This window comes from Cnephaeus nilssonii (genome assembly GCF_951640355.1).
Source record: "Cnephaeus nilssonii genome assembly, chromosome: 3".
NCBI lineage: Eukaryota > Metazoa > Chordata > Mammalia > Chiroptera > Vespertilionidae > Cnephaeus > Cnephaeus nilssonii.
In genome coordinates this window covers 31775683-31790931 of record NC_137074.1, presented here as the reverse complement: position 1 = coordinate 31790931, position 15249 = coordinate 31775683, and the positions used below count along the sequence as shown (strand labels likewise).

General features: G+C 42.7%; 1 protein-coding gene across 3 annotated transcripts in view; it reads left to right on the top strand.

The window, feature by feature from the left end:
* Positions 1 to 15249, top strand: part of PLD1 (phospholipase D1) — a 200954-nt gene that overhangs the window by 128217 nt on the left and 57488 nt on the right. For 2 of the 3 annotated variants that reach the window (XM_079766495.1, XM_079766494.1), the window contains exons 14-19: positions 1196 to 1396; positions 3526 to 3748; positions 4274 to 4387; positions 11295 to 11423; positions 12175 to 12293; positions 13649 to 13762. In XM_079766495.1, coding sequence (XP_079622621.1) covers positions 1196 to 1396; positions 3526 to 3748; positions 4274 to 4387; positions 11295 to 11423; positions 12175 to 12293; positions 13649 to 13762 — 900 coding nt within the window. The remainder of the gene's footprint in view (positions 1 to 1195; positions 1397 to 3525; positions 3749 to 4273; positions 4388 to 11294; positions 11424 to 12174; positions 12294 to 13648; positions 13763 to 15249) is intronic. The other variant, XM_079766496.1, reaches the window with a different exon arrangement.

Genomic DNA, 15249 nt, shown 5'->3' with positions numbered 1-15249 from the left:
TGCATATTAGTCTTTTAGATAGATAGATAGATAGATAGATAGATAGATAGATAATAGATAGATAGATAGATAGATAGATAGATAGATAGATAGATAAATTTAGTCAAGAGCACACTTCCTAGAGTTGTTTTGAGGCCTGTCAAGTTTCCATTCTCCTCATTAAGATGATCCCGGAATCTCTAAAATGTGATCTCCCTGTGGCATCCCTTGAATACTGATAGCAACAAAGAGAGCTCCTTTAGGACTTAAAGTACTTTTCTTTTTTTAAAAAAATATATACATTTTTTATTGATTTCAGAGAAGAAGGGAGAGGGAGATAGAAACATCAATGATGAGAGAGAATCATTGATCGGCTGCCTCCTGCATGCCCCACACTGGGAATCGAGCCCGCAACCCCAGGCATGTGCCTTGACTGGGAATAGAACCCTGACCTCCTGGTTCATAGGTCAATGCTCAACCACTGAGCCATGCTGGCCGGGCCTTAAATTACTTTTCTTAATAGCATCTTGTATAAAATACTAATAAAGTAAACAAGCACAATAAGCAATTCAAAAAAAGCTATTTGATATTTACCAAAGACCTAAACCTTATCAATAAATATTTCCCAGTCAGCCCTGGCCAGTGTTCTCACTGGGTAGAGCATTGGCCTATGCACCAAAGGGTCTTGGGTTCCATTCCTGCATTTAGAGAGAATTCTTTACAAACAGGAAGTTGATAACTCCTCAAAGTACCCTTCAAATTAAGAGCTGCCAAAATCTCTCTCTCCCTATATTCATATGCTTCCTATTTTGACTCCATGGCTGCCAAAAGATCAATATAGTTATCAAAAAATTTGCCACAGATAGAGATGTTGTTTAAACATTTTTAGAGTTTTTTGTCTTTAAATAATACCAGATATATCCTTTTAGAGGGGAAAGGGAATTAGCTATTTCATTGAGCTGACTTCTATAGGAATATGTGCCCAAACTTCAAGATAAATGGCAGTTGCCCCAAAATGTAGGGTGGATGGGGGTGGGGGATGCTTCAGATGTAACTTTCCCAGTTAAATACTGAGAATAAAAGGAGAAGTTTGGGGATTTTCTTTGGTGTATACAGAGCCCATTTTGGTATTTGAATTATAGAAAATGCCACTCAGGGGTGAAAACAGAAGGACATTTAAAAAATCATATTACATATGCAATTTTTTCCTCTTAAGGTGATGAGGCACCCAGATCACGTGTCGTCCGCCGTATATCTGTGGGCTCATCATGAGAAACTTGTCATCATCGACCAGTCGGTGGCCTTTGTGGGCGGGATCGATCTGGCCTATGGCAGGTGGGATGACAATGAGCACAGACTCACGGACGTGGGCAGCGTGAAGCGTGTCATCTCTGGACCATCGATGTGTTCCCTCCCAGTAAGTAATTTCACCTTTACAGAACTGCATAAGAGGGACACAATTTGTGTAAATATATATTACTAGAGGCCCGGTGCACGTGGGGTCCCTCGGTGTGCTTACAGGGATCGGGCCAAAACCCGCAGTCCAACATCCCCCAGGGATGTAGTAGTGCGGGAAGCAGCAGGCAACTGGGGAGGAGCCTGGGCCGGGCGCCTCGCCACTCCCACTCATCCTGGCCCCACTGCGCCTGCCACCACTGGGTAGGCTTGCTGCCGTTCCGCTGTGATTTCTGTGCACCCGTCCTAGGGCAATACTGGTGTGCCCATGACCGAGAAATGGCCGTGGGCTCATGCCCAGTCAGTCCTGATGCTGGTCTAGATCCTGGTCCCAGTCCGGATGGGGGAGGGGTGTGCAGGGGGAGTGTCCGTAGGAAAGGCTCACACCACCACAGCTGCACTCACCAGCCGTGAGCCCGTCATCTGGCGACCATCAGTCAGCTGAGCAGTGCTCCCACTGTGGGAATGCACTGATCACCAGGGGGCAGCTCCTGCATTGAGCGTCTGCCCCCTGGTGGTCAGTGCGTGTCATAGCAACCAGTTGAATGGTCAAATGGCCAAACAGTTGAACAGTCGCTTAAGTTTTTATATATATAGACTAAAGGCTTAGTGCACAAAATTTGTGCATGGGTAGGGTCCCTAGTGGCTGCCAGCTGTCAGTTGGGGCCTCCCTTCCTTGGCTGCCAACTGCTGGCCAGGGCTTTCCTTCATTCCGTGCCGCCCCCTGGTGGTCAGCGCACATCATAGCGAGCAATAGAACTCCCGGTCAGTCGAATTCCTGAGGGGACACTTTGCATATTAGGCTTTTATATAGATAGACTAGAGGCCTGATGCACGAAATTTGTGCACTCGAGGGTGGGGGGTACCCACCCTGGCCTGTGCCCTCTCACAGTGCGGGAGCCCCACAATCCATAGCCCCAAAGAGATAGGCCCCACCCACCCATCCAGGGCTCCTCGATGGATTGCCCCAAAGAGGTAGGCCAGAGCCAGGGGTCCCACCTCCACGCAGCACGGAGCCGCAGAACTCCCAGGCCCCACTGCGTGGAGCCACCAGGACCCCTGGCATCGCCACGCAGAGCCACCAGGACCCGCCTCTGCGCTGCACACACAGCATCAAGTCCCTGCCCACCCGCACGCACCCGTTGCGCATGCAGCCTCCTGATGGGTTGTGATGGCATGAGGATGTGACGACCATTTGCATATTAGCTCTTTATTATATAGGATAGCCTGACTGATTGATTGAGTGAGAGTGACTTTGAGTCAAACATAGACTCACCTGGTTTGTTTCTTCTCTTGTAAGAAGAAAAAATAGATTCAATGGAGCATTTGCTCTCTCATACTCCACTCCTTTGTTGTCCATTTAGATTAAAGATTTATTTGCTATTAGGAAAACAGTTTATAAACAAAAATGTGCAGCAATTGAACTTTAAGTTAAATAAGCTGCCTTATTATATGCAGGTAACTGCCAAGGTTTTTGAAATCTTCCTACTTAAAGACATATAAAATAGGGTAGGTAATTCTATTTGAAAGTAGGAGGTTAATAACTTCACAAACTACCTTTAAATCAAGAGCTGCCAAAATATATCTATATACCTATATTCATATACTTATTATCTCAACTCAAGTGGTTGCCAAAATATCAATATACGTATTAAAAAAGTTGTTGGTCTTCCTCCTATTTTACTGCTGGCTATGTTGGTACTTTTTCTGGGGAAACTGAAATGTAGTGAATTGGTAACAGGGAGGATAATTGACAGAAAAAGCACTGCTTACTTAATATTTAGCAGAGAAAGTTCAGTGGCTCAACAGTGAGCGTAACTTATATAATTGTGTTTGAGATAAGACAATTCATTGATATGAAATTTCAGGAATTTGGCCTGAAAGAGTAACTACAATGGGACGCCTGCTATGCCTTTGGCAGTATTTAAACCGTTCACAAGAATCCCTACTGCCCTGCGGCTGACCTCACACCTTACTGTGTGTCTGTTAGAAACTTCTATCCTGTGCCAACTGTCCACCTCACCCGCCTGGAATGAAAGGGCCACAGCGCAGTGTATTTGATGCGGTGTCTTTTTGTTTCATTTTGAATAGTCTTCACAGGCTGAAGTGACAGAATCTATGGAATCCTTAAGCCTCCAAGATAAAAAGGAGTCTGCTAAAAATCTGCCCATCCTGAAGAGTGCTGATGATATGGATTCAAAACTGAAAGGCATAGGCAAACCCAGCAAGTTCTCCAAATTCAGCCTCTACAGGCAGCTGCACAGGCACCACCTGCACGGCTCCGACAGCCTCAGCAGCATCGACAGCGCCTCCAGTAAGTCGTCCCCGTGGCCGGACCTGATCGGGACCACGCTCTGTGCCTCCGTAGCCAGACACTGCACCCCCCACTTTTAGAATCGCCCTTTCTGTGGTGGAGTCAAGGGGTCAATGCCGACAGGTCACTAGATCATCGTATTCAACACCTTGCCATCGCCTGGCCTTGTCGGCCTCGTTGTAGAACAGATTTATTGCTTTATTCACACGAGTCGTCGTAACAAACACGAGCCATGCTTCTGATGGTAGCAGAATGACTATTTTAGAAAAAAAATATTTCCTTTCTCTTCCCATCCAGACATACAACAAGCATTTCTCCTCAGACATCAGGTTTTCTGCATCTGAGAAATGTGCTGTCCTTTGTAGCCTTGCAATTTTTCTGTGGCCCGGGACTTGTGACTGCTTTGATAGCCTTGCCTCGTTTTAAAAATGATCACACCTGCTTTCTAGTCTAGAAAACCTGATATATATATATTTCTTTGTAACAAACAAACAAACAAACAGATACGCTCTTAACTTTCTCCAGGTTATTGTAATCAATGTAGAAGTCGTCAGAATTTAATCCATGGGCTAAAGCCCCACTTGAAACTCTTTCGCTCCTCCAATGACACTGAGCAGGGGCTCGCTAGACCTGCCGTAGGTAAGTGACGTGTGAAGCAGCAGCGCCTTCCCAGGCTTCCGCTTGTGCCGCATGGCCAGTGAGTGTGTTTCTGGATCGTCTTTCTGTCCACACAGTTTGCACACCACACATATTGAGAGCAAAGCCTGGGGAAGTCCACGGGATTCCTACAATTCTAGCACTGAGATGAAACATCACCTAAGAAGGGTACAGCGCCCAGCACCTGCAGTTCCCTGGGGCTTTAGTTCTGTGGAAGGTGTGTGTGTGTGGGGGGGGGGGGGCGTTTAATGATCCAGAAAGACGTTCTTGAGGAGGGGACGTTGGAGTTAGGTTTGGAAGTAGTGTCATTGGGTAGGTGAGGATATGAAGACATTGCGGGTGAAGGGAACGAGGTGATGGGATGGGAATGCACCAAGTGCTTCTAAATGTTAGAAAGCGCATCGTTCAGTTGATAGGACCAGGAAGAGAGGCGGCAGTCACATTTGAACTCCCCAACATAAATAAAGGAGTCGTGCCCTAAAGGTGAATTTTTAGACATTGTAATCTGATAACCTTTTGTGAGAAGAGCCACACGCTTGAGGAATACATTATCAGGCCTAATTTATGATGGTGGGAACGAAGAGGATTTGGCAGTGGGTCAGATATAGGGACAAGTTGTCATGATAATATGTAGCAGCCCCAGTAAAATCACAGGCTAGTGTTTATGGTGTGCAGACTCTCTGAGGTCTCTGCCAGGAGCACCTGCGGTGTTATCTCCTTTTTACAGATGAGGTAACTCAGGTCCAGAGGTGATAAGTGACTTGCGCAGTGAAGTTCCAGTTCCTCCCTCTCAGCGCCCATGGTTGGGATTTGTGATTGAGCAGAAATGCAGATTGCTGCGTCACGGCCTTTTGATCTAGTGGCCTGTGGAGATGGCCGAGTTGGAGCCGAGCTAACAGGGCGGGATGTGAGTCACTCCTGGTGGCAGAGACTAAAGAACCCAATGAATTAAGCTGGACCTTGGGCAGTGGTGCCCAGCATTCTTTGGTTTGGGGACTTTGCATTTTGAAAACTGATTATATTTAATGAACTAAAGCTCCAATGTAATCGTTAAATAAGTTTGTATGTTGTAAATCATAACATTGGCAGACATTAAAAAAATGGAGAAAACTGTAGGTGAGGAGACATTTTATTTATTTAGCATAAAGCATGTACTTGATGTATATGTGGGCTCAGGGTGACGCCCACATATGCATCAGAATCGTGAAGAACGTACTGAGTGTTTCATCCCCTTGAGGGATTGTGCTCTTTTATAAACTGTCAGTGGGGATATAAAAATAAACATATACAATTCATTTGTTTCATTAAATAAGTACATTAAATAAGTACTTACTAAGCTTTTATTATATGCCAATCAAGTACTAGGGATCTGTAGCGAACAAAACAGATGAAATTCAATTAACTAGTTGGATGTTAAGGATGGGAATTGTATATATAAATATCTCATCAAACACAACATATCAGGTGGTGAGAATTATCATGGAGAACAGGGGAAGGGGGACAGACAAAGGGGAGGAATTACGATTTTATATCGAGTGTTCAGAAAATGCTTCTCTAATGAGGTGAGTTTTAAAAAGAGATCAAAAGGAAGAGAAGAATGAGGCTAAGAGAAGAGCTGGGTGGAAGGGGTCCCAGCCAGAGGAATAGCCAGTGTGAGGGCTGAGAGGCAGGAGGGGATCAGTGTTTCCAGGACAGGGCTGGGGGACCAGGACGGGGGCAAAGTCCGAGAGGGCTGGGTCAATTACATAAGGTCTTGCAGCCCTTGTGAGGGCCTTGGCTTTCCCTTTGAGTGAGATAGAAAGTCATCGGAAGGCCTTGAGCGGAGGGCGAACAAGGTCTGACTTAGATTTTTACAGGCACATTCTTTACAGCAGACCTGAGAGGCAAGTAGTGACACATTTTGAGGTGGTGCTCATGGCATTTGCTTGTGGGATGTGAGAGACGGAGAGGACTCTTTCCATGAATTATGTTAAATTGCAGCTTTAATTTTTTAATATGAAAAAAAAACCCACAAATTTATGTAAAAAAGGAAGCTGAGTCCTCCTGGAGCAGTGCTTTGCAAAGCCTGTTCCTTGGGCCCTGGTGTTTCTCAGGGGTCCTGCGGAGGATACTAAGCAGGTGGGCCCTGGACCTCCCACCCCTGTTGGTATTTGATTCAACCAGAACCATCCTACTTGTACTTTTTTACGTATTGGAGTTCTGTGTGAATTTGCATTGAAAAAAAAACTAAGTTTTAACTATTAGTAATAAAGGAAGTTTAAAGAACATAGCTCTGTATTTAAATCACATAATGACTTAAACCTATATTATTTTATAGGAATTGAAACACAAATCAAGCATAGAATAACTCTTTATTAGAAACTAGAGGCCCGGTGCATGAAAATTCGTGCACTCGGGGGAGTGGGCGGGTCCCTCAGCTTGGCCTGCTCCCGCTCACAGTCCAGGACCCCTCGGGGGATGTCTGACTGCCAGCTTAGGCCTGCTCCCCGGGGGATCAGGCCTAAGCTGGCAGTCATCCCTCTGGCAGCCCGGGAGCCTTTGAGGGATGTCCAACTGATGGCTTAGCGCTGCCGAGGAGGCGGGAGAGGCTCCCACCACTGCCACTGAGCTCACAGCTGTCAGCCCAGCTTGTGGCTGAGCGGAGCTCCCCATGTGGGAGTGCACTGACCACCAGGGGGCAGCTCCTGCATTGAGCGTCTGCCCCCTGGTGGTCAGTGCGCGTCATAGCGACTGGTCATTCCGGTCGTTCTGCTGTTAGAATCAATTTGTGTATTACCCTTTTATTATATAGGATTAGAAACTGAATTTCGCTGAGTTAATAACTTGCTTTTTGGAGGCGGTGAACTGCGGTAGCTTCTCTGCAGTGTCAGTTTCCCTGGAATGCAGGAGGCCGTGGGGAACCCGGCGCCCAGTGAACCTTACGCGTGATGCACACAGTCAGTATGGAGTGTGCACACAAGATCACTATGAGTTTTTAAGCAGAAAAACTGCACCAAAATCCATTCATCTTAAATGTGATTAGTAACTATGGTAGATTTCTGTAGTATATATTGTAATTCAAAATCAGTCAGCCATCTTCAAGATGGTTTTTTTTTTCCTCTTTCTAAATTATATTTCAAGAGGGAGAGTTTCAAATTGGCACTTCCTTGATTGAGACTCTGTCATTTAAAAAGGGTTGAATTTTACTCCGCTTATATTCAGTGACTGTTGCTATCTTTTTCATTTAAGCAAAAATGAAATAGACAGCTGAGGGAGGAAGTCATTTTTGCAATTAAGTTGAGACAGGTGTTTCTGTCGACGAAAGAGATGTTCAAACCTGTAGAGAATTTTTATATGAGTTTATCTGAGTCAAACTGACAGTAATTGCCAGGAAGCAAAACCTCAATGGATTGAGGAAGTGCTCTGGAGAATGGCAGTTTTGCAGTTAATCTTATACATTACAATTAAAGCAGGAGGCATGAGGAGGGTCACGTGAAATCCATCCATGAAGGATTAGGGAGGCGGGAGAAAGCAAGGCGGGGAAATCTCTGAGATTGGATAAAGAGTAACATGAAGTGACAAATACTTGTAGTTACTGTGATTACTGCTCCGAATTGTATGAGCACCAATGAGGGGCAGGAACACACCCTTTCCCTGAACTTTTGCAGACAGAGTCTGGGCCACCGAGGAATGAGGATTGCAGAAACCTAGCGTGAAAAACCTGTGCTGAACAACAAGGCAGGTGCAATTGTGAAATCAACTGGGAGCCAGATACAGACTGAGATCAGCGTTGCTGATGTTAAACATCCTGTCTTCCTGCTCGTTGGTGCTCATACAACTCTGTGCAGTAATCGCAGTAACGACGAGCATTTGGCTCTTTTGTCTGAGTATTTCATTTGTTCTTAGGAGGACCCTGATTTGTTTGGAATAGTTTAGGCCATGACTAAACACAAATTTGAATTATGAGCAGGTTGAATTCAGTTAGCACCAAGACAATTTTCTGAATCAAAGAATTCTCTTGGTTTTGTTTTTCTTATAATAACTGATTTGTAAGAAATTATCTTTAGGTGAATAAGAAATTATCTTTAGGTGAAAGATAATTTTTCAGCAACTACATGTGTGTATATGTAAAACTTTAGCTTAGAGCAGTGGTCGGCAAACTGCGGTTCAGGAGCCACATGCGGCTTTTTGGCCCCCTGAGTTTTTAGTAAAGGCCAGCTTAGGAGTACCCTAATCCTACCTAATAATAGACAAATATGCAAATTGACCGCACCTTCGCTATGCCCAAGCCACGCCTGCCAGCCAAGCCACGCCTGCCAACCAATCAGGACGAGTATGCAAGTTACCCCAACCAAGATGGTGGTTAATTTGCATATCAATACAGCATAGAAAGAAGCCAAGAGCTGCAGAAGGGAGCAAAGCTGCGGAGAAGCAAGCAAGCTGGGGGGAGGAGAAGGGAGGAGCGGAGGCAGGGCCGAGGGAGAAGGAAGGAGAGCAGGCGGGCTTGCGGAGAAGGTGGGACGGGGAAGAAGGGAGAAAAGCAGGCAGAGTGGGGTAGAGTGCAGCAGGAAACCCTACTGCAGGATTCTTCCTGCAACGGGAACGCTAGTTAAGTTAATAACCATGTACCTACCTATATAGTTTAGGTTTAAAAAATTTGGCTCTCAAAAAAATTTCAATCGTTGTACTGTTGATATTTGGCTCTGTTGACTAATGAGTTGGCCGACCACTGGCTTAGAGTTTTTCAGTGCATAAAAACAAATTTTATATACATATGGGTTGTTGTTTTTTAATTTGGAATTTGTCTCTTTATTTATCCCACTCTTGTCTCTTTTTCCTTTCTTCCTTTCTTTCTTTCTTTCTTTCTTTCTTTCTTTCTTTCTTTCTTTCTTTCTTTCTTTCTTTCTTTCTTTCTTCCTTTCTCTCTCTCTTTCTTTCTTTCTTTCTTTCTTTCTTTCTTTCTTTCTTTCTTTCTTTCTTTCTTTCTTTCCTTCCTTCCTTCCTTCCTTCTTTCTTTCTTCCTTCTTTCTTTCTTTCTTTCTTTCTTTCTTTCTTTCTTTCTTTCTTTCCTTCTTTCTTTCTCTCTCCCTCTCTCTCTCTCTCTCTTTCTTTCTTTCTTTCTTTTATTTTATTTTGTAACAAAGTTCCATGCTTACTATAAAGAGCATACAGGTGAGCAAACAGACCTGCCAGTACTTTGGCCTCTCAATCTTACCGAGCAGGAAGATAACTCACTGGGAGAAGTCAATAGAATTCTATCTTTTTAACATTTCAGTTTCGTTCATATTTAGCACTTTAAGACATTTTTCTTTTACAGAAAATTTCAATAACCACTGAAGGTTAATTATTCAGTTTGAGCTAGAATATTCACAGTGTGTGGGGTGATTGCTTAAAAACTTTTGTTCTGGATATACTTATTGATTGCCTACTGAGTGCCAGGAGCTACACCTGGAGGGAGGGGATACACTCCCCACCGTGAGGAGTTTATAGATGAGTGGGGGAAGGGAGGGAGCATCCTTACACAACTGTGTCACAGAATCAGAGGCACTGGGGTGTGCAACTGTTAATGGTCCTGTAGCAGAGCTAGTGACTGTCTGTCCCTACTAGGACCTGGGGGTGTCTCTAGGGCATATGACAGCTATGTGGCTCTTGAAGGATGATATCAGGCTGAGAGAGAAGGAACAGCATCCCAGGCAGAAGGAAAAATGTGACAATTGGACAGAGGCATGACAGACCCGCCTGTCAAAACACAGTGAGGCACGTGATGAGCATGGGACCTGGGCTGTATGGGGAAGAGCAAAGACCAGAGAGAGAGAGAGAGATTGGTACCCCATTTGGAAAGAGTCTTCTATGCACATGAAACCCTTAGGATTTGACCCTGTGGAGGCAGTAGGTGATCCTGGAAGGCTTTTAAGCAAGGAGTCTGCATTTTGAAAAGACAGTTCTGGGACAGTGTGGTGGTAGGGGGACCAGTTCAGTACGCTCACTGGCTACTGCATGTGGTACCATTTATTCATTCAACAAATATTTTTGCAACCGATGTCTATATGCTAAATGCTTCTTTTGTGCCAAGCCCTACATCTGTGATTTGTAGTTCTGTTAGTCTTCCTGCTTAGTTGTCTCAATGACCAATATACCCCATAAACATACAAACAATTTCAGTCAAAGTATCGACCACTGAGTAAAATTGTCCCGCAAAGCTCTTTGTGAAATGTTGCAGTAAATGGCTGCTTTTGTGCGTGTATAGTCATAAGCTTCTGTCTGCTGTTGTGATGACTTTTATGGTTATCATTTATGATTTCAGAAATATAGAATGTTAGCATCTGAAAATCTTAGCTGTCATCTAGGCCAAATTCTTTGTTAATGGTGAAGTTCTTAACTGGTTAATTCCAGGGCTGGAATGTGGGCTATTTGCAAATTTGAGGTTCTTGCTTTTTGAGATGCAAAAGACAAGACTTCCATATTAGGTGTTTGCCACATTGACTGAGGAAAGAGAAGGGTGTGACTTCTTTCTATCCTCTGTATTTATGTTAACATACACGTCTCATGTTTCCCTACCTGACCCAGGGTTTTACTACTCTCTCATAGTCCCTCCTAGCAAGTTCTTGATTCACAATTAACCCTGTGGTGCTTTCTTCCAGTGAGCTATTGGATGGTAAACCTAAGGATGTTACATTTCATTGTCACATGGCAAACCTGGTTATAGCCCCAGTTGCCCACTACTAATAAACTTAAGGGTTCTAAAACCTTGACAGCCCACAGCCTCAGATGGAATAGACATATTCTGCCCTAGTAATGAGTCTTAAGAAGGAAAGTTAAGAAGTCTATAGGTGTTTCATAAATGAGAGTTGAGCCTCCCTCCCCGGGGCCCACCTGTACTATCTCTGAGTGGGTCTTGCTGTGTCCACAGACACGGGCTCAGTCCGCAGTTTGCAGACAGGCGTGGGAGAGCTCCATGGGGAAACGAGGTTCTGGCATGGAAAGGACTACTGCAATTTCGTCTTCAAAGACTGGGTCCAATTGGATAAACCTTTTGCTGGTGAGTACCGCGGTAGTGGATGGCTGCTTATATTTTCTCTTTTTGCTTGTCAACATCTAACAGGTATGCAAGTGCATAATCTAATGTCTTGTTTTCCCTTGAATATTTGCTAAAACTTTGAAGAATAATTGCTAAATCATAATTCAGTCATATAATTAAGGACTGCTTATAATTATAGTAAGAAAAGAAAAAAAAACATGAAATACAGCTTACTTGTTTCAAACCAGGTTTTATATAGGCATACTTTGGGGATAATGATCTGTCCTTCTCCAAAAGATGGCACAGTCCCTTTGATCATCTCCTCTTCTGCTTATCATCTTCACTTTTTATCATTAAAGTGACACATTTTTAGATTATCACTGTGCTTCTATGTCTAAGAGGAGATAGAGACGGCACTGCATATGTAGCCTGATATTTCAACAGGGCAAAACAGGAAAATACAATGTCAAGTACACAGCCTTAGATAGTTTGTACCAGCTCACATCTGGCCTTGCCTAGTGACTATCTAACACTAAGAGAAGAGGAAACATATTTGGGAAGGTGCATGGAGGACTGTGATCTATGCTTCACTTGGTTATGAAGGTATTGCTCCACCCAAGCCAAGAAATATACACATAAGTAGACATTACATTCCCTTTGACTTATCGTGGGGTCAGCTCTGCGGGGGGGGGGGGGGGGGGGGGTAGCGGCAGATGGCTTCTGCCCCTGGCACAGAAGTTAGTGATGATTCTTGCCTGGTGCACCTGGGCAGATTTCATTGACAGGTACTCCACCCCCCGGATGCCATGGCATGACATTGGCTCTGTGGTCCACGGGAAGGCAGCTCGTGATGTGGCACGTCACTTCATCCAGCGCTGGAACTTCACGAAGGTACATGGATGGTTTTATCATGGTTCATTCCACATACAGAGAGACAGGCCTGGGAGAGGAGACACCTAGGGGGTTGGAAGAGGCCTCGGTGGCCACAGCTGTGCCAGTCATCTGCTGTTGGGTGCCTGGGAGTTAGAGCTTCTGAGTCTCTGGGCAAAAGGAAATGTTCCTGAACGTTCACATTACAGATAATGTAGAGCAGAGAGGAATAGATGCTACTGTCAGGGCCAGTGGTTTTCACCCTTTAACATTTTGGCTGCTCAGTGTTGATTAAGCATCTGGCCTGGCTGGTGCTCACCTGGAAGGCTTATTGTAAGGGAATGGGAGTCTTGTTTAGATGGCAGAGCTCAAACTTTCAAGTCTTTCCAATCCTGGCATTGCACTGGGTTCATATTGGAGAGGAGGTTCTGAGCAAAGTGAGCACGATGAGGGATGTAGCCATTTTGTTTTTATCCCAATCGTGTCTTCTTTATTATGTCTTCATTACGCTTGGGAATTTGACCTAACATTCATAAGTTAAGTGCCTATCATCCAGGTGTTATTAAGATTCCTTTTTATTTACTTTAAAAAGTGAGGAGACATTCATTATTCTTCCCAGTAATTTGGGAAAAGACTGTTTTATCAAAAAAATTACTGTTTATAATGCTATGTAAGTGAAAGTGATATTACCTTTAACCTACTAGGCAAGCAAAGATTTAAAATAACAAAACACTGCTAATACCTACAATTGGATTTTGAATTTTTGATGTTCTTATACCCTGCTTCTGGAGGCTAAATTGGTACAACACCAAAAAACTTCTTAAAAGGTATACAACCTTTTGACTCAGAGAATCTTTTTCAGGCAGTTAATTTAAGGAAATAACCCAATTAACTAATTTATTTTTATATTGCTTCCAATAATTCAAATAAAATGAGAAGTAACTGAAATGCTTACTAATAGTTATTGTTAAACAAGTTATGATTTTTCCATACCATTTGACACTGGAGTTATTTTAAAATGACATGCAATTCTATATTGCTATGGCAAGATATCTGCAACATAGTAAAATATCAGTTTACAAAAGAGTAACCCCCTTTTTGCAATTATTTATCTCTATAACTCAATTATATGTAAGCTTTCTAAAGAATACATGCCTACTACAAAAGGTAAAAGAAATAAAAAAAGAGTTCTCCACCTCTGGGAAATAGAAAAAAACAACCAAAAATAATGTATTATCTCTTCACCTAGAAACATCCACTGTTAACAATTTTTTTTTCTGTTTCAAATAAACCTGAATCTCTTTTATAATCAAAATGTGTAAGAATGGAACTGTTTTCTAATTTGAAATTTTTTACCTTCTTTTTAATTATTTTAGATTATGAAACCAAAATATCGGTCCCTTTCTTATCCTTTTCTACTTCCAAAATCTCACACAACAGCCCATGAGTTGAAATACCAAGTGCCTGGGTCCGTCCGTGCTAACGTACAGGTCAGTCTTGCTTTTCTTTATCACAAGGTGCTACTGGGCAAAATGGCTTTTTCCGACTAAGTGCCTGTGGCATTGGTTTCATTCACATTTTTCAATGAGGACAACTCCAATCTTCCAGTACACTTCCTAATTGTATACATTGTTCCCAGAGTTATATAAAATTAGGTCAGCATGAGTGGTGTAAGAATCTTCAAGGTAGCCTGCATTTTCAGAGTTATGCACCCTCGCCACAAAATTCAGCATAAGTTTGAGTGGACTAAGAATTAAAACTTCTATTTGTTCAACCTTTGTTATTTCTACTAATGGACAATAGTGCAGTTCTTTGGGGATGATGGGAAATCAAGATATTTCCCAGTGTGATCATATTTATCTAAATTTTCCTTATGAGTTTTCTTTTGAGATACTTGACTATTTCTGTTCACAATTATATTTTCCAGTTTCATTACACTGTTCATGTGATAAAATTAAATAAAGTGCTTTGCAGGGGGCTATTTTGTAATAAATGCCACACACTGTATAATGAAATAATGTTTTGAGGATGGCATAATCAATGATATTAGTAGGTTTTAACTTTGAATTTCAGTAACCTTATAGATACAATATTTTAAGTTATTGATTAGAGCAAGAATTGTACCAGATATTTTATATACAAGGAAGGAAAAAGTAGGTCTACAGTTGTTCATATGGGAAAAAACACACCATGCCAGTTAAATAAATAATAATACAAGAATAAACCCTATGTTTCGTGTACTCACAACTATAAACCTACTTTTGCCTACCCCTTTATAACAGACAAAACTGATTATGAATTGGATCATTTTATATATTACTATTAAGTATAGGTTATTATTTTTCCTTCAATTTCTGTTGATCTCATGAAGCAAAGCTTCAACATTCATTTCAAATCAGGAATAGGAAATCTGTTTTTGTAGTGATGCTTATGTGATGTTCTGTTATTACTTAGGGAAGGTCAATTAATAAATATTTATTGAGCACCTACTATATGCCCAACACTGTACTGCAATACTAGTTAGAATGCTGACAGCCAATGGTTTCGTAGTGTTTAAAAGCCTTCCCTATCATCTAGTGTGCCTTCCCATACACAGCCACAGTCTACTCTGCAGCATTGCTGACATGATCTGCCACCATTGACATACATCCTCTAATGTTCTCATTAGTGATAGCAAACAGTAACAGCACTTACTAGGTGCCAGGCCTCCTGCACACTCCACACTAATTCATTTAATTCTTTCTACCACCCTACAGAGTAGATACTCCATTTTATAGAGTGGAAATCCGAGGCACAAAGCAGTTAAGAAACTTGACCAAGATCAAAGCCACTAAGTGGTTGAGCTAAGCTTTGAACCTAGGCAGTCCTGCTCTGTGTCAATGTATTTAACATATACTCAAGTGCCTGCGCTGGAAGTTCTTATTGTAATCTGGGTGGGAGCAGGTGAGTGTCTGAATGCAGGGAGGCAGCATGAGTG